Source organism: Phaseolus vulgaris, chromosome 11 (genome assembly GCF_000499845.2).
Source record: "Phaseolus vulgaris cultivar G19833 chromosome 11, P. vulgaris v2.0, whole genome shotgun sequence".
Classification (NCBI taxonomy): Eukaryota; Viridiplantae; Streptophyta; class Magnoliopsida; order Fabales; family Fabaceae; genus Phaseolus; species Phaseolus vulgaris.
In genome coordinates, this window is record NC_023749.2 from 28,949,706 (window position 1) to 28,975,027 (window position 25,322).

The 25,322-nt window shown below is 40.6% G+C and overlaps 3 protein-coding genes across 3 annotated transcripts; all 3 read left to right on the forward strand.

Moving 5' to 3' along the window:
* The first annotated feature begins 11,830 nt into the window (after positions 1–11,830).
* On the forward strand, positions 11,831–12,964 carry LOC137838720 (uncharacterized). Its single transcript, XM_068647950.1, has one exon. It carries the CDS (start codon positions 11,831–11,833, stop codon positions 12,962–12,964), a length of 1,134 nt encoding a protein of 377 aa, XP_068504051.1.
* Positions 12,965–13,911: 947 nt separating this feature from the next.
* Positions 13,912–15,524, forward strand: LOC137838724 (uncharacterized). The gene is made up of 3 exons (XM_068647955.1): positions 13,912–14,191; positions 14,283–14,522; positions 14,872–15,524. Exons 1-3 carry the CDS (start codon positions 13,912–13,914, stop codon positions 15,522–15,524), a joined length of 1,173 nt encoding a protein of 390 aa, XP_068504056.1.
* Positions 15,525–19,582: 4,058 nt separating this feature from the next.
* Positions 19,583–21,032, forward strand: LOC137810341 (senescence-specific cysteine protease SAG39-like). Its single transcript, XM_068611557.1, has 2 exons — positions 19,583–20,106; positions 20,201–21,032. The coding sequence occupies exons 1-2, from the start codon at positions 19,668–19,670 to the stop codon at positions 20,788–20,790; spliced, it is 1,029 nt and encodes a 342-aa protein (XP_068467658.1). The 5' UTR covers positions 19,583–19,667; the 3' UTR covers positions 20,791–21,032.
* The last annotated feature ends 4,290 nt before the right edge of the window (positions 21,033–25,322 follow it).

Sequence of the window (25,322 nt, forward strand, 5' to 3'; positions counted from 1 at the left end):
GCCACGATTAGGAATCTAGAGATCCAGTTGACAATTTGCTTCCTGAAAATTATTTTGCAGGAAATCTGAAGAAAGATTCAACACTTGTGATAATTTGAAAGAACAAGAGCTATATTGAAGACAGAAATATAGAGTTGGAGGATAGATACAATGTCATTATTAAAAAAGGCTTGCCTAAAAAATCCAAGGACCCAGGGAGTTTTAACCTTCTCGTGTCTATACGTACTTTATTTGTGGAGAATGCTTTACTGGATTCGGGTTCAGGCGTAAATATAATTCCTTTGACAATGCAGAAGAAAATAGGTGATTTGGAGATTAAACCCACCAAGGTGACTTTAAAGTTAGCTGATCGAGTAACAAAGTATCGATACGGTGTGGTTGAAGATGTTCTCATCAAGGTGGATAAATTCATATTCCTTGTAGATTTTGTTGTGATGGACATGAAAGAAGATGAGGAGGTTCCCTTCATACTTGGAAGACCCTTCATGAAGACTTCTAAAATCATAGTTGATGTTGACAAAGGAGAACTTCAAGTTAGAACTCAAGATGAGGAGGTAACTTTAAATCTTTTTTATGGTTTAAAAAAATTTAATGCAGGGGAAGAATGTGTACAAAAGGATGGATCAAAGAGAGAGTTCAAGCTAGATGACGTTAAACAAACACTTATTGGGGGCAACCCAATCCACAATTTAGTTTTATGTTGTTTTTTATTTTTGTTTTGATTTTACCATTCAAAAATCATGTTTTCTTGCAGGGATTTTCTCCTAGGCGAGTCAACTCTCACTTGAGTGAGTTTGACGTTGAAAAATAGAGTCTTTGTGCAGTGAATCTCGCTCAAGTGAGACAAATGGCGCTCAAGCAAGTTCCACGACAAAAAAAAATGAGATTTCTACAGGGATTCTTGCTCAAACGAGACAAATCTCGCTCAAGTGAGTTTGGCGACGAAATTATCGCTAAAGCAAGGAAATTCTCGCTCAAGCTATAATTTTTTTGCAAAAAAAATCCCTTTTCCATTCCTTTCTCAAAAGTTTTAGTTTTATGATTTTTTATTTTGTTTGTTTGTTTATTTATTTATTTATTTATTTATTATTAAAAGAATATATATATATATATAATAAAAAAATTTAAAAAAAAAATTGAAAGGCACCCCAATTCCTATATGTCTCCTAATTATTTTGCAAGTTATATATTTTGGCCTGGGGATAGGTTCTATTATTCAGGGGGCAGATCCAACAAATGAAGAAAGATTATAGAGCAAGATTTTAACAAAAAGTTGAATAACTTCTTAGGAAGAGAGGATTGAGCAACAATATGGTTTTATCTTTATAATTCTCTTTTCTTTTTAGTTATTTGAATTTTGTTTTATTTTTCTGTTTATGTTTTCATTTTTTATTTTTCGGTTATTTGGTTTATTTGCTTATATAGTTTGAATAAATTTGTTTTTTGTTAGTTGTATGTCTTGAATTATATTTCTTGAATAAATTTATGTTTTATTTTTGTTTATTTTCTAGTTTATTTTTCGCAAATAAAAGGAACTGAAATATTAATTTTTGAATTGGAGAGAAAAAAGGAATTTGTGTTTAAATGTTAGATAGTGAGATGAATTAGACACATGTTAAAAAAGAAAATATGATTGAATTCCTATTCAAATGTAGTTGAAATTATAATACATGAAAATTTAATAAGATGATTGATTAGGACAGAGAATGACAAGACAAAAAGGAATGAGGCCAATTAAACCAAGTGAGTGTGTGAACCTTAAACAATTTTGAGAGTTTTACTGATGAATTAACAGTTGTGGCTGCTTAATTTTTATTTTTGTCACATCATAAAAGAGCATGAAGATGATTAAGGCATTTGTTGTGTTAATTAGGAACCCCGGGTCAAATAGCCAACCTTTATCGTATTAGAATTCCATTCTTTTATATATCCCTTTTGGGCCAAGAATTTTTGTTGTTGTTAATATTGCACCTAACCTTTAATGATATATTTTCCTACCCTTTAGCATGTTTAAGGAAGGAGAACATAGATGCAATACATATAGAAAAGAGAATGGTTGGTTTTGATTGTGAAAGCTCAAAAAGTTGAAAATAGGAAGAATCTTTTCCTATTCTTGAAAAAAAAAATTATCATCAAAATGATGAAAAGTCAGAAAATAAAAGAAGGAAAAAGTTGACATCAAAAGAAAGCGGTGATTAGATAACATATAAGTTCTCTATAATTGGATTGTAGTTATGTTCTTATTCTTTAAGATGTACATTATGTTATCTAAGAAAAACCAATATTTTTTGGAAGTCCAACCTCATTACAACTGTGGAAAAGACCTCAAGATTCTTGTTTCTAATATGCTTGTGATTTGAAGATGAAATGAAAAGCAACCGTGTTTGGTTATGATTCAGTGAAAATAGAGAGAAACACTTACTTGTGAGCATATGAGAAGATATTCCTTGATGAATTATCATTTATTTGTTTTAATTTGATTCTGGAAGTTGATTGTGTCTATATTTTTCTATATTTGAATTTGGAAGCATCATAAGTTTATGATTTGATATGTTGTTTAGTGAATTAAGTTGTTTGATATTTAAATTCAAATATATTCATTTACTTTGCTTGACGACAAGAAAAATTCTAAGTTAGGGAGAGTGATAAGTGTCTAATTTCAGTAATATTTCATATTACAATATAGGCACTTATGAGGATTTATTGGTAATTTACATATAAAATAATCCCTAATTTATGAATTTATACCTTTTTACATTTTTTATGATCTCTTTTTGAATAAGAGCATTTTATTCCCAAATTTAGTGTTAATTGCAAGTTTTTAGGGATGATTGAAGATTTGGAGTAAAGGAGAATAATTTGAGATAAAAAGAGAAAACTGGAAGGTCCCAGAATGGAAAAAGATGTCGAAAAAGACTATTTCGCAACAGGAGCATCTCGCTCAAGCGAGATATTCCTGCTTGAGCGAGAATGCGTCAGACTGAATGGGCCTTTTTTTATGTTTTATCACTTAACCTATCAACGTGACATTGGAAGCAACCTAACCCTAGATAGTTAGGTTGAATAGGGGGCTAGAGGCTCAACCCTAGTGTGTCAAATTGAGAGAAAAACATCATAGAGTGAATTGTAACCCAATTGGATGAATGGAAGGTGCTAGAAGTATGCATGGCTAACTCTATCCTTTGGGATTGGGAGTAATATGCTTGAACCCTTATGTATTGAGGTGATATCTTATATATTAAAATATCCAGTTCTTGATTGATTATTGGTATTGTTGTTTTACTTCAAAATTTCTGTGACAAATTGAGAATCTTAAATCTGACTGAGAGGTATTTTTAGGGTTTTGACCTAAACAAAAATACTTAACATATTTGAGTGCTATATATGGACTTGAAATGTTAATTGCCATTAACGTTTGAGTGTGATTCTAAGTTGTTTTTATAAGTATGCGAGAGATCGATATTTAGGAAACATTCTTAAGGATTTTATATGTGAGAGATCGATATAAATGAATTTTCTACGAGCATCAATTTCAATCAAAGAAGTTAATATTGACATTCTAATCAAAATACATGAGAATGAGAGGGATGAAACCTAATCCCTATTTTTCAAATTGAAGCAACTAATTTTTTTTATGTTTTCTTATTTATCATTCCCAACACAATCAATTCAACATTCTTCTTATTGTTCTGTTTTATATTTAGCAATTATTGTACTCAATAATTCATTGTTCCTTGTGGGATCGATATTCGTTCTTAGGGACAATTATTACTTCTGACAAACACGGTGCACTTGTTGTAGAAAGGCATGAATCACAAAGGTGAAGCATAAGTTCTTTGGACGCATCAAAGCATAAATATGAGACTTAGATGGAATTTCTCGAATGTTACTTTAAAATTCGATTTACATATATTTAAGTGGTCTGCACAAAAAAGCATGAGTCCTTAATCAAGTAAAATAATGACTCCCAACAATGCTACCAGGATATGTTAAATCCTTTTCAGGTACCTCTCAAATATGAACCAAAAAGGCTTGTTATGGGGAACAAAGGCGACATACATTTGTATGAATTCAAGAATACTAACTATGTAAGCATGTTGAATGAAGAACTATTCAAGTAGAAACTTTTTGTACTATGCAAACTAGCACATCAAACTAATCATGTTGGATTGAAATATGGAAGAGAATCACAATTTTATTATTGTATGATACATATTTGTTGTAAAAAAAAGTAATGGATGACTTTCAGATGAAAAAATAAATAAAAAGCAAAACGTCAGTGATGGAAGAAGGCCAAGCTCAGCCCCAAGTTTAGGCCCAACAACTAGGTCAATGGCAAGAAATTCAAGAAGACTAGGACTCGACTACTGATGGTAGAGAAATTTTCCTATACATGATCCATGTTCCTGCCGGTTGACCAGATTATCCTTCGTGCGTAGCTAAGACCTGCGTATCAAGGACTCCTTCTTCCTCGTTCCAAACCTTCACCCTTCGCCGCCGTGAATACCTGAATGAGAGAGAACAAAGGGCGCCCTCGCAGCTGTTTGCACTCCGACGCTCAAGTCAGTAATGGCAGAAAACACCGTGCACCTCCTTATCGGAACACCGCAACTACAATGCTCAGAAGGTGCGTAACTGAATTCTAACTGATTTCTCTCTCGTTCTCAAATCACTCGTGCGTACAGTGTGTAAGCGTCAAATGAATAGAACGTACCTTAAACTCCTAAAAATGAGAGCTTTTATACCTTATCAGTGCTTCTGCCACGTGTCTCCTTCTAACTTAAGCGTAACTCTGGGTGGGAGGCCTTACGACGCTGTAACCCAACTTAGGGTAATCCCAGCGTGTAAGTCTCCCTTCTCAAAGTGCAACTTGCGCGGGGGGTGACTACCTGGGTGCCAAATCATGCGCCCCAACTTCTAGTCACTCGCCCTGGGAGTGTCTCTGCCTTCCTCACGTACCATGCATGCAGATGCCCCATGGGACGTGGCCCTTTCCAGGGTTGTCTCTGTCCCAGTGGTTATCTAATGGTGGCGTGTACTGTCGCGTTCCCACGCCTCATGCACAGGTACTCCGCGAGTTGGGTCTCTCCCTACTAGTACTGGGAGTATGGCTTTGGAGCCAGCTTTCTCTTCTATTATTACTCTTTCAGGGTGCCGAGGCCTCCACGCCCCTACCGTGCCGCCTCCTACCTGGCTGCCTCCTATGATGTCGCCTCCTCCACAGTCGTTCCTACCCGTGGGTATCAGGAGGTGGCACCCATCGGATGCAAGTACCCCTTGGTCCGGACCCGGTCAACGCCTGAGGCCGGTCAACGCACGAGGCCGGTCAAACGCCCGAGGTCGGTCCATGCCCGAGGCCGAATCCCTTTCTTACCTCATTACGCCCTTGATGGGTCCCACCAAGTGTTGACTTTGGTCAACGCCCGAGGACGAGTCGGTACAATCCAAAATGCCATAAACCTATTGTAGAGTAGAATTTATTTTCATGTCAAAGTAGAATAGGAATTTTACTTTTATTTTTTTGGGATGTAATTAGGTTGAATTAAGGCATCTAAAAACCAACGTAGGTTAAATTAGGGTTTCTAGAACACCTAATTTAAACCTAGGCCGATCCTTTAGACCTAATTTGAGCATATGATACGCACCATGTCACACCTCCCATGTGAGCTCAAAATAGGCGCCTAATCCAAACCATTTTGCATTTGAATTTCCCACCTCTTTTTGTAATACATGATCGGACCTTAAACTTATAAGTAGAGGTGCTTGACTCATGTTTTTCTAAGATTAATGAATGAGTGAAATTGTTGTCAAAGTTGCTAGTCTTTCTCACTCCCTTGTCTTGCCTCTCTAGGATAGATACTTTGATCTTCTTCACCTAGCTCAAGTTATATGGCCCAACCAATCACTCTCCCTACCTATCATGCACCTTCAAAGAATCCATAGCTCTATATGAGCCATCCTAATTCATCTCATCCATTGAAGCTTCCGCCAATCCTCTCCAAAATTCAATCAAAGAATTCGGTCAAGAAGGCATAACAACATTCCATTAGTCAGGGCATTAAAGTATGGATACATTTTGTATGTAGCATTTTTGTGAAAAGGCCACACTTTAAGAATAGTACCAAATTGATGTACAATATCATTCTATACATTCTAGTTTTCAGAGACATTTTTTTTCTCTTCATAGAATATTTGCTCACTCCTAACTTTCTTAGGATTGTGTTTCACGTAAGCTTCATGATTAGCCATTATCCTTTGGGCTACAATGGCAATAGTAATATGCTCACTCACGGTCGTTTGAGTGGAATCCAACTAGAAGAAAATCTCCAAGCTCCTTTGCCCTGCAAGTCATAATACAAGGCACTTTAACATTCCTTACCTAATAATATAAAATAAAACACACAAAAACATATATAAGTTTTATCCTTACCTATGTTCCCATCATTCATAATAAGTTAGATCCACACCATTATCTAAAGGTTTTTAGGTTGATGGAGTACTGTGGTGGATCTTATTTATTCAAGAGAGTCAAGTTAATGACTTAACAGGAAAAAGACTATTTATTCAAGAGAGTCAAGTTAATGACTTAACAGGAAAAAGACTATGTACAATTTTAGTAAAGTCTCTACTACTATTTTTTTATTAAAAAAAGTTAAAATTTGATATCATTATTAAGATATCTAAGTTGAAATCAAAACCATAAACATGGTGATAATAATTAAACATTTAGATATTAGTGAATGGAAACTATCTAATAAAATATTGCATAAATATGTTAATTGGAGAATATTAATTCTTATATAATTTCAAATGTCTCAGTTAATGATACAAGAAAATATTAAAGTTCAAAACTATCAACTATATTTTATTTTATTTACTATTTTCATAAATTCTGAAAATATTGAAAGAAAGACATTGCTTTATTCACTAACAAAGTCAATATTTGGGTTCGGTAGTGGCATATGGCAATTTGTAATTTATGTTTGCAACTGTGCAAGCATACATATAGAACTTGTAATAACATCTTTATATGCTGACAACCAAGAGGAATTTCCTCATTTTTCTAGTTAACCAATTTTAGTACCTAACACTTTATTTACTTTGTATCCTTTACCCAGTGGTAGATCAACAAGCTTCTCCAAGTCAAAATACAGGGCACTTAAACATTCCTTACCTAATAATATTAAATACCAATAAAATATATATCAAGTTAAATCCTTACCTATATGTTCCATCACTTCTCTCTATTGCATCACACTTTACTCTCTCTCCCTATTTTAAGAAATGGTGAGTTGTGGTAAAAACAATGGGTGAGGATAACAGGACTCATGATATTGATATATTTTTAATAATGATTTGAAATTGAATGATGCAAAAGTAGTGTCATTAAGCATCAACACCAAACACTACATAAAACTACCATTTGTTATTATACCATTTTCTTACATATCAATTTCAATGTCACCATCTTTTGGCTAGGTCTTCTAGAAGGTAAGGCAACCTTCCTTCCTAAAGGGCTAGGCACAAGTTAAAATGATATTTAAACCCGCTATTATACTAAATGGACCCTACTCTACTGAAATTAAAAATAAGGAAACTAGTTGATGGTCAGCTCCCATGGCTTGGGCTCTACTACTTGTGATCCTCTGAGGAATAATGGGCTTTGAAGCACCGACTAGTGGTGGATCCTGACCTAACTCTGAATCCTGGGTCATGCTCTTGGTCATCTTTCTAGAGGTTGGGCTTGGTCAGTGGGTGCGGTATCTCTCAGGTCCTCATCATGCTCTCCGGGTGGGAGAGAATTCGTCCACAAATTTGCAACACCTTTTTGACCTCTTTGGAGGAGATGAGAAGGCTTTTTTTAACACTCTTTTTTTCTTGTTTTTCATTTTCTATCTTCTCTTTAATTTTTATTTGTTCTTCATGGACCTCTTTTGGATAGAGAGATTTTAGTGTGATCTTATGCCCTTGGAAAGTAAAAGTAATTTTGTTGGTAAGGCCATCATGTAAAGTTTTTCTATCAAATTGCCATGGTGATGCAAACAAAGCCCACAAGGAGATGACCAAGGATGCTAAAGTACACAAAGAGAAGTCATCTCAAAGTAGAGACCTCACCAAAGGGAGAACTGGACAAGGACCAGAGCACTTAAAGTTTTTCATGCTAGTCTTCTTAGTGTTTAGAAAATGTTGTAAATGAGTTGGGCTCACATGAGGGGTCCAAATAGTAGAATAAGCAAGAGTAGGTCCATATAGCATAAATAGGAGGTGAAGTTATAAAATTGGGCCATGAGAAGTCCATTAGGGAAGGAAGGAAACCCTAGATTCTAGATTGTGTAGGAAGGGGCGGCTTTGACCTAAAGTCCAACCCTAGGTCGTCCAAGTTAGAAAGCACTTAGCCACTCATGACAGCTCCACCAATCTTCATTCTTGATCTGGATTGCATAAGAAGGGTTGATCTGAGCACGTTCTTCTCCTAAGAACAGAGGTCTCCTTCTTCTTCTCTCACTAACTTCTCTCTAAAGATCCAATCTTTTTTTCCATCGCTCCCTTTTTAGTTGTGTTTCAAAATTTATATATTGAACTTTAGCTCAAGCTAGCCAATTTAGCTTAAGCTAGATCTTTCGGTGCATTTTTAGCTTGAGCTAGCAATTCCAGCCTGGGCTAGATTAGTACTGCACCTTTGATCAAATCTGAACAGCTTTAGCTTGAGCTAGCAATTTTAGCCTGGGCTAGATTAGTACTGCACCTTTAATAAACTCTGAACATATTTAGCTTGAGCTAAATCCTCTTGTGATCCAATTAAATTTTTGCTTTCTTTCTTTCAATGCCAGCTTGAATACATTTTTTCAATGCTTCATATTCATCTGCAATTTACACAAAAATTGAGATTAAATTTCTTCATTTGTTTCTTGGTTCAAAATATATAATCAGATTCAATAATTCTCATATTAGGGTAATTTTCTTACATTAAGAACAATTAAGTTCCAAAGTGTTCAATTTTCTCAATCATAAAAACTACATATTGGCACTTATCATTCTCCAAGGCTCCTCGTTCTATAAATAGGAGGCCTCCCCCTTTGTAATGACAGGTTGAAATTATAGTAAAGAAATTATGCACAACTTTTGTGTGAGTAGTGAGTGAGTGAGTCTCCTCCAAATTGATCTTATCTTGTGGTTTATGATGCTCTCAAGTGGCGCCCTCCTCCCACTTACCTTGGTGGTTCCACCCCATCATGTGGCGTGATACACCATTGCTCCACCATTCATAAATTCTTCTTTCATCATCTCTTCCATTTATCCATTCCTTTTCATGTTTGTATCTTCCTTGTCCTTTTATCCTCTTTAAGTTTCAGCTTGCATTCATCATCACCTTATTCATGTCTTTTTCTCTTTTCCTGATGGAAATGAACTTTCACATCTACTTAACCACTTGGTTAAGTTAATGTCCAGTGGGGATTTTCCTTAGATTATCACCTCTCATTGTCTAAAATCCAAATCTAAGTAAAGTGTCACCTTAAAAATGATCAATCCTAAAATCAACTCACATCATGTGGTTATCAGAGCTTAGGTTCTTATGCTTAATTTGCTTGAGTTGATTTGACACTTTACAATTTCTTTACATTCTATCACCTTTACTTATTGTCTTTAAATTCAATTACCTTTACTTTCTTGTCTTTATATTCAAGTACCTTTACATTCTTGTCTTTATTTTCTTTCTTTTTATTTTCCAGCCCTTTATTTCTTGCAAAAAAAATTCGCCCATTTTTAATATTCATAGCATTTTTTCGTTTTGAATATGTTTCTCTTTATGCATTTTATTGATCTTGCGTTTTACTTTGAGTCTTAGAAAAGTTTCATAGTTTAAAGTTTAGTAAGTTTGTTAGAGTCTTCTTTTGTGCCTTTTTTCTTCCTTGTCATCTTCGTTTTCAAAAGTTTTGTCATAATCTCTTAATTCAAATTTGGTTTAGCCTTTTCTTGTTTAAACTTTTCTTGTTTGTCTTTTCTTCTTTCCTCAAGTTTTGTGGTGAATTTACCTTGAGCAAGTGTTGAGGCTTTGACATTTTTCACTTGAGAGTTTTTCAACCACAAGAAAGACCTTGGCTAAGGGAGGAAATCTTGTTTGTTGAGTGCTTAGAGTGCTTTTCTTCAATTGCCGCAAGCTTTACTTTCTTACTCACTTCTTTTTCTTTAATTGTTTGTTACTTGTTTTTCTTGTTTCTTTGTTATGGCTCATATTTCAAGTGGAGAATCTTCTAAACCCCAATCTCCCCAAAAGGCATTCCTTATGGGAGAATGGGCAGAAAGAACTATAGCCCAAAAAGATGAAGTGATGTGGCAAATGGAGGAAATACTCCAACGGCTAGAATTGGCCTATGATAGACCCCAAAGAGAAAGAAAACATCATCAAAGACATGAATCAAGAGGTTATCAAAATTATGGTGGCCATGAAAGAAGAGAACGAATGGAGGATGCCTCATTTTGAAGATAGGCGCCAAAATGTGGCAAAGCCTTTTTTACCATTTGTAAAATTTCCTAGTTTTAGTGGGGAAGCTGATCCCAATGTTTATTTAGAATGGGAGGCTAAGGTAGAAAAAATCTTTAATGTGCATGAGGTCCAAGATGACCAAAAGGTTAAGTTAGTCTCCTTAGAATTTTTGGATTATGCCATGCAATGGTGGCACAAAACTGTAATGGACATTGGTTTAAACTAGAGGCTAGTCGTGGTCTCTTGGGAGGATTTGAAGTTATGCATGCGCGCTAGATTTGTGCCTCACACTATACGAAATAGCTCTTGTTGAAGCTCCAACGACTTTGTTCCTGCCGGTTGACCTAGCGCAAGAGCGTTGCCTCGTCACGATCTTCCTCACCAGCTTCACCCCACGTGCCCTTCTCGTCCACACCACAAAAGCCTCTCTCAGAACCTGCAAAACACATGGTGGCGCTCCGACACTCAGGTCAGTGACACGAACACCCAAAACTCAGAGAAAAATATACTCTGTAGAACCGTACTAAAGTGCACACAACCCTAGCAATGAGCCGTAATGAAAAACGTACCTCTGCAAATTCTGTTAAGTTTACCTTTATAGCTAGGTTTTTTCTCTCTCCAGGCCGTTATGCTTTTGGACGCGTGGCTCACATCCAACCCTGCACGTGTCGCCATCTGGGCTGGGATAGCAGGTAGCATCCAGCCCTACACGTGTCATCATCTGAGCTAGGGTAATTCGAGCGCCATCTCCATACTGCATCCAACCCTACACGTGTCATCCTCTGGACTGGGATAGCAGGTAGCATCCAGCCCTACACGTGTCGTCATCTGGGTTGGGGTAACTTGAACGTTATTTCTACGTAGTAACCAGTCGCGCGGCTAAGTCTCTTATTCAAGGAGTAATCTAGCACGTAATACGCTCTGGAACACCACCTGACAAGGCGAGTATCGGATGCAACAAAGTGCACCATCTTTGTGACATCGCTTGTCGCTAGCGGCACCTTCCTCATTGCTACGCCAAGCATGTTCTAGCTGAGGGAACCTTGCCACCAGCGAATGTCCACTCTGGGAATCCTGTTGCTGATGGGCAAGCTGTCCCCTTTAACCCACACGACCTTCACGCCCTATGCTGGCGCAACAACCACCTTACCGAAACTATACGCTTGAACTTACTCTTATGAGCCTCCAGCGGCTTCAACGAGTTCACTGGGAGATCCGGCGATGTGCTCCTCGCGGCGACGTCAGACCACCCGATCTCTCATTATTTAACACGTCGATGACACACAAACCCGGCGACAACCGACTATGTTCACTATAGAACGCTGGTTCCATGAATCGGCGACCATGCCCACTCCTGGACCATTCGTCTCTCATTTGCCCACGTGTTCTGCTGAGCACGCCCCACACGGTCACGTGCCAAACACGTCATCACCTCCGATGTCCTGGTCGGTACAAACTTCAACAAGGAACACAGAGTGTGGCCAAGAGAGCTCAACTGATGTGATGTTTTGGTCGACCTTCAACAAGTTGCAGTTGTCGCCTAACCAGCTGAGACCTTACGACGGCTGTCTATACGGTTTTGCTGGAGACCAGGTGGATGTAAGAGGGCATGTGGAGTTGAGGACAACTTTCACAGACGACACCAAATCTCGCTTCGTCAATATAAGGTATCTCATCGTCAACGCTTCTTCAGCCTACAACATCCTTTTGGGCAGACCTGCCCTAAACAGGATAAGATTAGTAGCCTCGACGAGGCATATGAAGATGAAATTGCCTTCTCTTGAGGGAGCAATAATCACCATTAAGTCCAACCAGAAGGCGGAAAAAAAGTGTTATGAGAATAGTCTAAAGACAAAGAGAGGGGCGTGCTCGATCACCAGCCATCCTCAAAAGGGGGAAGGGGTCGCCCATGCTGAGATGGCCCGGGAGAGGCGACCTGAGCCCGCAGGTGAGGTGTTGAAAAGGGAGATCGGGGGAAAGAAGTGCAAACCCGACAAGTCTCTAGACCAGGAAACACAAGACCAGATTGTCGAGGTAATCGCACGACATTTGGATGCCTTTGCATGGTCAGCCTCGGACATGCCTGGCATCGACCCTGATTTCCTATGCCATCATCTCACAATGGACCCAAAGGTTCGGCCTGTCCGCCAGAGGCAGAGGAAGTTTAATGATGAAAGACGCCGGGTCATCAGGCAAGAGACCCAGAATCTGCTGAGTGTTGGCCACACAAGGGAGATCCAATACCCTGAGTGGTTAGCAAATGTGGTGTTGGTCAAGAAGGCCAACGAGAATTGGAGGATGTGTGTTGACTTCACGGATCTGAACAAGGCCTGTCCGAAGGACTCATATATGTTGCCCAGCATTGACGCCTTAGTGGATAGCGCGTCAAGTTGCAAACTTCTCAGTTTTCTGGATGCCTTCTCAGGATATAATCAGATCCGGATGCACCTAGAGACTAATGCAAAACAACATTCATGATATAGCTCTCCAACTATTGTTATAAGTTTATGGACAGGGTGCTCGCCCCTATGATAGGGCGAAATGTGTAGGCCTACGTAGATGATATGGTCGTCACCTCCCAGGAGAAGGACCAACACGTCGCCGACCTAGAGGAGCTATTCACCACAATAGTCAAGTATAAGTGGAAGTTAAACCCCGAAAAGTGTGTATTCGGGGTAAAGTCAGGCAACTTTTTAGGGTTCCTCCTCACCAGCGGGGAATAGAGGTAAACCTCGAGAAGTGTGTAGCGATCATAGCTATGAGGAGCCCGACCTCAGTGAAGGAGGTGCAGCAGTTGACGGGATGAATGGTCGCCCTGTCCCAGTTTTTATCAACAGGAGAAGATAGGGGACATCCCTATTTCCATTGTTTAAAGAGGGATAGCAGGTTTGTGTGGAAAACCAGTGTGAAGAATCGTTCCTCAAGCTGAAAGAGTACCTGGCCAGCCCTCTGGTGCTTCCAGATACCCCCCTTCGCCTGTATTTCGCCATTACAGAGCGGGCGATCAACTTGGTCATAGTCCAGGAGCAGGACCGCGTCCAGAGACCCATATATTTTGTTAGCAAAGTACTACAGGGGCCTGAGGTGCGTTATCAAGCCATAGAAAAGGCGGCCCAACAGTAGTTTTTGCAGCACGAAGGCTCCGCCACTACTTCTAGAGTTTCACTATGATCGTGATGACCGACCTTCCCATTCGAAAGGTCTTACAAAAGGCTGACGTGGCAAGGCGGATGGTGCGTTGGGTGGTTGAGCTATTCGAAGGAGATTTCCAGTGGGTCCTCTTTGTGGATGGGTCTTCTAACCAGCAGGGTAGTGGGGTTGGCATCATTTTGGAAGGACCAAATGGGCTGATGATTGAGCAAACCCTATGATTCGCCTTCAAGGCTAGCAACAACCAAGTTGAATATGAGGCCTTGGTGGCAGGAATGTTGCTAGCCAAGGAGATGGGCGCCCGAAGCTTGTTAGTGAAGAGTGACTCACTGCTGATAACTGGGCAAGTCACGGGCGAGTACCAGGCCAAAGACCCTCAGATGGCTGCGTACCTACAGTACGCCGTGCTCTACACGTCCCCAAGGAACAGAATGCCCGAGCTGACTTGCTCACAAAGCTCACTGACTCACGCATGGGGGCAGACAGAGGAAAGTCATCCAGGAAACCTTAAAGATGCCCAGAAATACCACAGGCCGCACGGAAGAGGTCCAGCAGGTAAGTGTCTTGGAAGGTGGAAGAAGAGGTCACCGGTCGTTGACCCAGGAAACATTGATGGTACCTAGGATAAGCGCATATGACTTGTCAGTGGGAGATTCATTGCACGCTTGCCTAATCGACGAAGGTGAAACTTGGATGACACCTTATAGGCGTTACCTGGCTGATGGCCTGCTCCCACTGGAGCCAGCGGAAGTCAAGGTTGTCAAGAAAAATGTAGGTAGGTATACTCTAGTTGATGGAAATTTATTCACGCATGGCTACACTCACCCTATCCTATCCTGTGTGAGTGGTGAGCAGTGCACACATATCATGGCTGAACTCCATGAAGGTATTTGTGGGAGTCACATTGGCGAGCGAGCTCTCTCGTCAAAGGTCGTTCAAGCAAGGTACTACTGGCCAACCATGAGGGAGGACTGCACGAGCTACGCACAGCGATGCAAGCAGTGCCAACAACACACCGATTGACATCATGCACCCCTGGAGGAATTGCGGTTGATCCATAGCCCATGGCCTTTTCTCACCTGAGGGATTGACATCCTGCGTCTGTTTCCTCTAGCAGTTCGTCAGATGAAATACCTGGGTAGAAGCCGAGCCTGTTACACATATCACAACTCACAAGGTTAAACACTTTGTGTGAAAGAACATAGTTTGCCGATTTGGAATCCCAAAACGTTTAGTGTCTGACAATGGCACTCAGTTCGCAAGTCAGCAGCTAGGAAAACTATGCAGGGAGCTCGAAATAAAGCAGGTGTTTGCATCGGTTGAACACCCCCAAACAAATGGACAGGTTGAATCTGCCAACCGAGTCTTGCTCAGGGGCCTAAAGAGAAGACTGAAGAAAGCCAAGGGAGCTTGGGCAGACAACGTCCCTAGAATTGTGTGGGCTTACCATACCACTCCCCAATCCACCACCAAGGAGTCACCCTTTAGCCTGGTGTATGGATCAGATGCCATGATTCCCGTTGAGATCCAAGAAAGTTCACCTCGATTCCAAAACTTTGTGGCTGAGGAGTCTAACGAGGAGAGAAGTGTAAACTTAGACCTGCTCGACGAGGTCAGGGAGGAAGCGCGCATCAAGGCTAAAGCTTTGAAGATAAGGGTGGAGTATAAGCACAAGTCCAAGTTGAAACCTCGACAGTTCCAGGTTGCCGACTTGGAAATGCGAAAGGCTCACCCCTACGAGTTGGAGAACAAGTTGTCGCCCATATGGACTGGCCCATTCCATGTAATAGAGGTGCTCGAGAACGGAGTGTACAAACTCAAGACCTTGGAAGGCGGGATTATTCCCCGAACATGGAATGGGGCTAATCTCAAATTTTATTTCAGTTAATCATACTATTACGCAGTTTGATTATTCAAGGGGGCACTCTTTTTCCCTTATCAGGGTTTTTTAATGAGGTCACCCAATAAAAGTTATTTGGAGAATACGCTTGCGATACATTATGAATCAGGGTTCCTAGTGAACCTCCCCCTTTGGGTATATACGCCAAGGTCGGAAACAAACAGGGTTCCTAGTGAACCTCCCCCTTTGGATAATTACGCCATGGTCGGGAACAAACAGGGTTCCTAGTGAACCTCCCCCTTGGGTAAATACGCCAAGGTCGGGAACAAGAAAGGTTCATAATGAACCAAGGTTCCTATTGAACCTCTCCCCTTGGTAAGATACCAAGAGTGGGAGTGAAGTCTTCCCTTGATGAGATCCCAAGAGTATAAGCATGGAGGTTCATGGAGGACCGTGTTACTTAAAGTAGGGGCGATTGTTGGCGTGCTACTTGTTGTCAAACTCGATTCAAGGCATATAAGTTAGCCGAAGTCAAAAAGAAAAACATTCATACACTAAGTGGTAAGCTTGGAAAAGGAAAACATTCATATATATATATGTGTGTGTGTGTGTACAAAATAGTTAGTTGTTCGTTACGTTACAAAATAAGACAATAGCAAGGAAGTTCACCACTGCTATTCCACATCCACTAACTACCCATCTACAACAGTTTTATTTAACCTTGTATGGGAGAGATCCACCTCAGGATGCATGTAGGTAACCTGAGCTATGGCATCCTCGAAGCCCGCTGCATAGGAGTCGGTGGCATAGCTTGTAAGGTTGTCCTTGGTCTGTTGAAAGAGTTCATCCTTTTGGACCAACTCCTCCTTCTGCTTAGCCATCTTCTCGTCGCTGTTGGCCAACTCCCCTTTCAGCCTCTCCACCTCAATGCGAAGGTCGTTGTTCATAGCATATAATCCCTCGTCTCCTGGGATTTCCCAAACAGGAGGGCCTTGGTCTCTTGATGAGTTCTTCGAAGCTCCTCCACCTCTAGGGAAAGTTCAGTGACTCGACGTTTGAGCTCAGCGGTTTGGAGGACTTCTTGGTTGGCCAGTTCCTTTGCCTTTCGCATCTTGGAAAGGAGAAGACTGATCGCAACTAGGGATTCCCCTAGTTGCCTCGACATGTGCTCCATCAGGGGAACCTCTTCCAAATTCTCTAGCCTCTCTTTAACTATACCAGAGTGCAACATCTTTTATAGGAAGGAAGATAGGTCAGAAGAGGAGTCCCACTGGTCTCCCTCCAAGGCACTTTCACCTCTACCCTCCTGCACCACAATGTCGCGGGGAGAAGAGGCGCTGGGGGGCATTCCCAGCAAGAGGGAGCTCAACCATCTGAGTCTGAAGCTCGACCATAAGAAGGATAGCAGATCATTAGCGCTGTAACGAATCATGAAGAACTTACCCTTGAAGCCTTTCTACGATTGTTGGTAGAGGGTTAGCAAGACTTTCCCAGCAACCCCATTGAAGCTCACCCACAATTTCTGACCTGGGCTCTTGGCTTTGAAAAAATAAAGGAATACATCCACTGATGGCGGATGGCCAAAGTGGTGACACAAAATGGAGAATGCCCGAACAAACGCCCAGCTATTTGGGTGTACCTGGGCAGGGGCAACGTTGATCTCAGTAAGGAGGGCCCTCTCAAAGTTGGGAAAGGGAAGACGTAGAAAGAGTTTCTTGAAGATGGTGGAGTAAATGAAACAAAACGGGCCCTCTGGGTCTGACGACTCATCACAAAAGACCGGTTCACCCACCCTGCAAGGTACAACTTTGACGAACTTGTCGTGCTCTTTGCCAAAAAGGTAGTGTTTTTTAAGGTGCTCTTCCTATAGGTCACTATGCTGGCATGGGTGGTAAAATCTGAGGTCTCCCCTAACAGGTCACTAGAAGCCCAAGGATACAGGGTTTTGTAGTTCGGGGTTGGGTGATCTATCTTACAAAAGGAAATCTAAAACAGAAAAAAAAAAAAAACAAATGCAATTCTCAGAAGAAGGAATTCATGTGTTTTGGACTGTTTCTAAGATTGAAACTTATTGTTTCTGTAAGCCGAAACTGACTTGATCGTCGGAGTGCAATCAACAGGTAGGACCCCTCTGTTTCAACGGAGCCGCCTTCCAACATCCAAAGGGAAACACAAAATCCACCAGAAATAGGAAGAGTCATCACTTGCCTTTGAAGTCAACCGACGACCAGGTCAACCGGCAAGAACAATAATATTAATAATACTAATAATATTAATATTTAATAATATTATTAATATTTTATAATATTAATGATATTTAATAATATTAATAATATTTATTAATATTTAATCATATTAATATTATTTAATAAAATTAATAACATTTACTAATATTAATAATATTTAATAACATTTACTAATATTAATAATATTTAATAATATTGTATTGGACCAGAGCGTGGAGCTTAACGCTTTGGTGATTAGACATCGACACCTTTTTTATGCAAATCAGGTCGGTGGTTTGGTCGAGTTAATGGGCTACATAAGTGGGCCCCAAGAATGCGTGTGTGGAAACTCGTATATATGTAAGACTTGATCGGCGAGAAAATGCATGTGGTGTGTATAGTGCATTTGGGCCTAGCACAAGTAAATATCTCCTAAAGATGCCTAGGCCCGAGAGCGCTAGGGTTTTTAGGGGTAAGCTGCATGGATGATACGTAAAGGCTAGACTGCCTACAGTAACAAATGGGCCCCATGATGCTGGTACATGAGGTGGTACCCTGGGGGCCATGTTGTTAAGATTATGCACTCCAAGGAGGAAGATTTTGTGTGGTTGTTACGCTAAGATTGTGCGACATTGTAACAAACTGTCCTCCCATCGAACCTACTTTCACTCAAGATAAGGTTCTCATGAGAGAAGGGTTGTTACGATGAAGTAACCTAAAAGTAGTCTATAAAAGGGAATCAGGATCCCTGGTAAAGATACACCGTTTCTAAGACTGAAACTACTTGCTTACTTACTCATTGTTTCTTAGCTAGTACTGACTTAATCGTCGAAGTGCAATCAACAGGTAGGCCCCCTCTGTTTCAAAGGAGCCGCGTTCCAACATACCAAGGAAAGAGCAAATCCAACCGAGGCAGACAGAGTCATAACCTGTTTTCAGAGTCAACCGGCGATCAGGTCAACTGGCGAAACAAATATTTTATAATATTAATCATATTTAATAATATTAAGAATATTTAATAATTTAATAATATTAATAATATTTAATAGTACTTATAATATTTAATAGTAATGATAGTAATAATATTTAATAATATTAATAATAATAATATTTAATAATATTAATAATAATAATATTTAATAATATTAATAATGATATTAAATATATGAATAATGATATTAAATATATGAATAATGTTATTAATATTGATAATTATATTAATAAGTATAATAATAATTATAATATGATAACAAAACTTTACTCGTGTAATGGTTAAAGTTTCTTTGGATATTCTTCAAGAACTTGGTTTTGGGTCACCTGCTGTTTTTAATTTACCTACCAAATTGTTTCGTAGATAAATTGAAATTTTTTTAGGGTTAGGAAGAGAAAAATTGAACAAAATTAAAAACAATTAAAAATAAATGTAGTCGTAGTGGTCATATAATTATATACACGGTGTGGCGTATTTAGTAATTCTGACTATTTATTTATAGCTATATAAGGCATGATTACCCCCACATTCCATACATAACTCGCGCCATTTAGGGCTGGCGTAAGCAAAAACTTTTATACACCCTCTTTTCTGAACATAAGAATGATGGTATGCTTCGTTTTTGTTAACAGATTAAATTGCAACACGTTCTTATAAGAGGGGTTTAGCACGTGTGGTCGTCTAATTCTACATCAATTGGAAAGGAAAAGGATCTTTCGTCGAAAGCGAACAAATGACTCGACGAATTCGCATGACACACGTGGTTCAGTGCGGTCGAGAATCCAAGTAGAAAGTCGCTCAAATTGTGCTGTCTACTATTCGATGCACTATGAAACAAATGTTGAGGTGCTCCTCACCACTATAAATTACCTGCAATTGTCATTGCCTTTGCTCCAAACCAAAACAATTTTCTTTGTCTGTGTTACAAAGAACACTTCAACAAACCTACTCTAAACCTATTGTTCTGATTACATTATGAGTTCATTTGACAAAAACAACTATCTTTTTGTTTTGTTCCTTGTTTTCACCTTGTGGACTTGCCATGTAGTGTCTCGCAGGTTGCCTGAGGCCTTCTCGTCAGAGAGACATGAGAAGTGGATGACACAGTATGGTAAGGTCTACAAGGATGATGCTGAGAAGGAGAAACGTTTACAAATATTCAAGAACAATGTGCAGTTCATTGAGTCCTTCAATGCTGCTGGGGACAAACCTTTCAACCTCAGCATTAACAAATTTGCTGACCTTCATAATGAAGAATTTAAGGCTTTACTGACTAATGCTCAGAGCAAGGAAGGTAGAGTGTGGTCAGCAGCAGAAACATCGTTTAAGTATGACAGTGTCACTAAGATTCCTGCTACCATGAACTGGAGGAAAAGAGGCGCTGTTACTCCAATCAAAGACCAAGGAACATGTCGTAAGATTCTATTTTCCATCTGTCGTAAGATTCCATTGGTGATCCATTAAGAAATGTCTAATATATATCAACTTGGTTTTGTTTGTGCAAACAGGAAGTTGTTGGGCATTTTCAACTGTGGCTACAATTGAGGGTCTCCATCATATAACTAAAGGTGAATTGGTGTCCCTGTCAGAACAAGAACTAGTAGATTGTGTCAGAGGTGACAGCGACGGATGCAATGGTGGTTATGTGGAAGATGCCTTTGAATTTCTTGCTAAAAAGGGAGGAATAGCAAGTGAAACATACTACCCCTACAAAGGAGTTAACAAGAGTTGTAAGGTTAAGAAGGAAAGTCATGGTGTAGCTAAGATCAAAGGGTACGAGAAAGTTCCTGGTAATAGTGAAAAGGCACTCCTAAAAGCTGTGGCACATCAACCAGTGTCAGCTTATGTTGAAGCTGGAGGGTCTGCTTTCCAGTTTTATTCAAGTGGGATATTTACAGGAAAGTGTGGGACTGAAATTGATCATTCTGTTACAGTGGTTGGTTATGGAAAAGCTGGTGATGGTCCTAAGTATTGGCTAGTAAAGAATTCATGGGGAACTGAATGGGGTGAGAAAGGCTACATAAGGATGAAGCGAGATATACATGCCAAGGAAGGTTTATGTGGAATTGCTACCAGTGCTTCTTATCCAACTGTTTGAGTGTTGCTTAATCCATATATTAATCTTAAAGAGTTTAATTGAGTATATATATATATATATATATATGCGCGTTGAATCTCTAATCATCATTTTCTTTTCTAGCTAGTATAAGCACCTTCTAGTCTAGTGTCCCTAATAAGGTGTTTTTCTTTAATCTTATGATGTCTACTAAACGCTTAATTTCTACCACATAATGAAATATATAAGTTTTATAACTATATATATATATATGTGTTATTCTACTGTTGTTTAGTATATTTATATAAATTTTTTATTATTATTCAAGTTTTAATCGATACACGTATTTTTTTTATCAAGATTTCAATTTTGATAACAGTGAAAAAAGTTCAGTCAAAAGAATTAGTTTCATCATAATATATCTACGTTGGTCACGACTCAGAAGAATTATATCTCTAGGAGAATAATATTTGTGGTTGAAAGAAAAAATAAAAGTTATTATTCTCGACACATATATCAGTCTGTCTATGTTAACTTAATTGATATAGAAAAAGAGAAAGTGTCGCGTGGTTATTATAATAATCTTATACTTTCATTTTTATAAAGTTGAGAGGGAAGAAAAGACAAAAGCAATATATATATGAATTAGGGTCCATCTTATAGTGTTCTTTAGTTAACTGACACCAACGTGGGATATAATATGAAACCATGTAACAACTGAGGTTATTCTATTAAACTTGTAGAACCTGTCATTGTTCAAATTGGAATTTGAGGCATGAACGTAATCATGATTCTTCAGCATCGACGACCAAATTTTCCACATCTGACATCATTTATATATTAATTAGCTAAGTTGAAGCAGTAATTTATCCAACTCCATTAATGATCATATTGAAGTTTAACGAAATAGAAGAAGTCTTATCAAATGGGATCTTATCTTTAGCTTTAAAAGATTGACTTAGGTGTCAGATAAACATTAAATGTCATTTATATTTAGAAAAATAATATTTTTACACTCTTTTAAAAAATTATATTCATTATATAACACATTTCAATAATATAATAATATATTAAAATTTTAAATTAAAAAAATATTATTATTGTTTCTTTGTCAAAGAAATGTTTTTTTAGTGTCAAAACATCACCATTTTTATATAAAATAAAAATAGAGATGCATGATCATGCACTCATTACTAAAAAATGTTCCTGTCGGTTGACCAGATCGTATTTCGTGCGTAACTAAACTCGCGTATCAAGGACTCCTTCGTCTTTGTTCCAGATCACCACCCTTCGCCGCCGTGAGTACCTGAAACAGAGAGAACAAAGGGCGCCCTCGCGGTCGTTTGCACTCTGACGATCAAGTCAGTAAGGCGGTAAACACCGTGCACCTCCGTATCGGAACACTGTGACTCAGGTGTTCTGAAGGTGCGTAACTGTTTTCTAACTAAATTCTCTCTGGTGCTCAAATCACTCGTGCGTACAAAGTGTAAGCTGGCAAATGATTCAAGCGTGTGTAAAAATGTTAAAAAATGTACCTCACTAAGCTTTTAAAAAAGCTTATATACCTTGGGTGTCAGTGCTACTGCCACGTGTCACTTATGACTTAAGCGCAACTCCACGTGGAAGGCCTTACGACGCTGTAACCCAACTTAGGGAAATCCTAGCGCGTAAGTCTTCCCTCCTCGAAGTGTATCCGGCGCAGGGGATGACTACCTGGGTGCCAACTCATGCTCCCCAGCCTCTAGCCACTCGCCCTGGGAGTATCTCAGCCTTCCTCTCGCACCATGCACGTAGATTACCCCTGGGACATGGCCCTCTCCCAGGTCGTGTCTGTCCCAGCGATTCTCCAAAGGTGGCGCGGATTGCCACGTCCCTACACCTCATGCATGGGTACTTCATGAGTCAGGTCACTCCCTACTGGTACTGGGAATAAGGCCTTGAAGTCACTTTTCTCTTCTCCTTATTACTGTTCTGAGGTACCCAGGCCTGAGGCCTCCACGCCCGTTCCGTGGCCTCTTACTGTGCCGCCCCCTCCACGGTCTTCCCTACCCGTGGGTATCGGGGGGTGGCACCATCTGGGCCAAAGCACGCTCTTGGGACAACGGGTCACGCCTTTAAAGTGGGCGACACCTAAACCTGCCGACGCCCAAAGCTGGCGACGCCCATACCTGGCGACGCCCTAAGCGGTCAACACCCAAAGCGGTCGACATATTGACTTTCCCTCTTGGAGCCCCTGGTGGGTCCTACCACATGTTGACTTTGGTCAACGCCCGAGGACGGGTCGGTACACAAGCCCCCCAGTCTTGAGCTGATAACTTGTTTTTAGTGAAAAGACTAAGGCCTCGCCCTACCGTCCACGTGGCGTTCTGGTGATGGGATGTTCCTGTGCTGGTGACGTGACACCTTAAGTTATGCTTTAATCTTCTCAAGGTTTACGTTATACCTTTCAAAATATGCGCGCTCTGAGCACTGTTCCATCAATTACACCCATTTCTTCACTGTTCATCTTCTTCCTGAAGCTCTTGTGATTCCTTCCTTCTCGAAGCTTTTCTCTAAACTCTCTCCTCACACCCGAAATCTTCATCACTACGATCATCCAAAGGTATGATTTTTCTTCTTCGACAGCTCTTTCTCTCGACTTTTTGTACTGATATAACTGCCTGGGTCTGTTTATATTTCTCGCATTCGCGCTCTTCCTCTCACTCCTCCATTTTCCCCATTTTCTGAGCTTCTCTTGGGGGTAGGGGTTCCTGGGATTTCTTCCCATTTTGATACCATGACCCTTTGCTTACTAAACCCTTGTATTTCTTTCTGCTCAGCTTTTTAGCCGCATCATGGTGCGTACCAAAACCACCGCCAACCCTCCACCTCCCAGCGTCAACTACAAATCCCGATAAACTTGGGCTTCTGACGAGCTGCTTGCTGAGACTTCCACCTTAACCAACTTATCTGACTAGAGGGCCCATGTGGGCGAACCAGGCATTTACAAAGGCAGTGCCTTCGCCAAGAGGCATGATGCCTACATATTTGTGCGTCCTTGCACACCCAGGGAGCCCGTTTGTGTGGACGACCAGTCAAACAATGGGGAGGCTTTCTTCTTCTTCTATCAGACCGTGTTCAAAGGCATAGGTCTGCGTTTGCCCTTCTCTGGATTCGAGAGAGAGCTCCTGACTGAGATAAATGTCGCCCCTTCCTAGCTACACCCCAATAGTTGGGCCTTTGTCAGAGCGTTCGGGATCCTCTGTGGATACTTTGGCCAGGCCCCCTCCGTGGACATATTCCTCCACTTTTTCGAAATTAAAAAACAGGGGAAAAGCCTCAGGGTCAGCTTCAGCGGTATCGTCGGGAGAATCCTTCTATCCCTATTCCAACAATCCTATAAGGGATGGAGAGGGAAGTTTTTTTGAGTGTGCTGTACTGACCACGACCACTCAGCACTAGATGGCTTTCCACTGTACTGGGTGAAACAACCAGGATTGACCAAGCCCAAATCCTTGGATGAACTACCTTCTTGCAATCGAGAGGTGTGCTTGCTCTTGGCAAGCGTAGGGGTCTTAGACACTGCTTAATTGATAGCACGTGAATACAACTCCACAACCCTCACTCAATACCTCAGTATGGGAACTATTCCCCACTCATCTTCTTTGGTTCCTGCTTCTGCTAGTGTTTGCTCTTGTTCGTATGTGAACTGTCTGTTTGCTTTAGGTCTCCATAGTATATCTGATTATGCTTCATGTTTTGACTTAGCCTGTACCTAACCACTGCTTTGTTTGCTTCCTTGGTGCAGATTCGAAAATGGACATGAGCAAGAGGATGAGGCTCGCCAAGGCTTTGACAGCCTGGGGCAAAACCACATCCAAAGGAGTTGATGCCTCCACACGCCCAGCCCCTGAGCCTACTCCTCCAACCTATCCAACATCCCATTCTCAAACCCTCCCAACAACAACACCTAACCAAGACCTTCCTTCCTTACATGCCACCCACACTCCTAGCTCTCCACCTCCCATCGCGGCCGTGCCCCTCACCATGGTCGAAACCGCAACCATACCAGCCCCCCTGGACAAAGGCAAAGGGGTGGTGGTGATTCCTTCTAAGGATGATGAGGACACTGAGGACGGGCAAGTCTTCAAGAGGAGGAGGACCAACAAGGTCGTCACCTCGGTGGGGTTGAGTCCGTGCCCACACCTGATTCTATGCCGACCCCAGAGCTTCCCCAACCAGTTCAAGGCTTCATAAGAGGCTTTATGCACCAGGCGACGCCGGGAGGCTTGGCTGACAAGACCAGAGAAGAAGGTGTTGCCTACTGCATTGGGGAATACCTTTCCAACGTCCGCTCTTGGCAGGAGCAAACTGAGGCAAAAGCCAACGACTGCCTTGCTCATGAGAAAGAACTTGATGGATTTCCTATGAGCTCTTCTTGGATGTTTGTTGAAGATGGTGCAGAAGCTTAATGGAGGAGATGGACAAGGTCCTCCTAAGAGGTGTGGTGACCTTGAAGGTGCATGAAGAGTGTGGAAATGGGGAGGTTCGGCCAGCCCCTTTGAAGGTGGTGAAATGAAGATTAAAACCTAGAA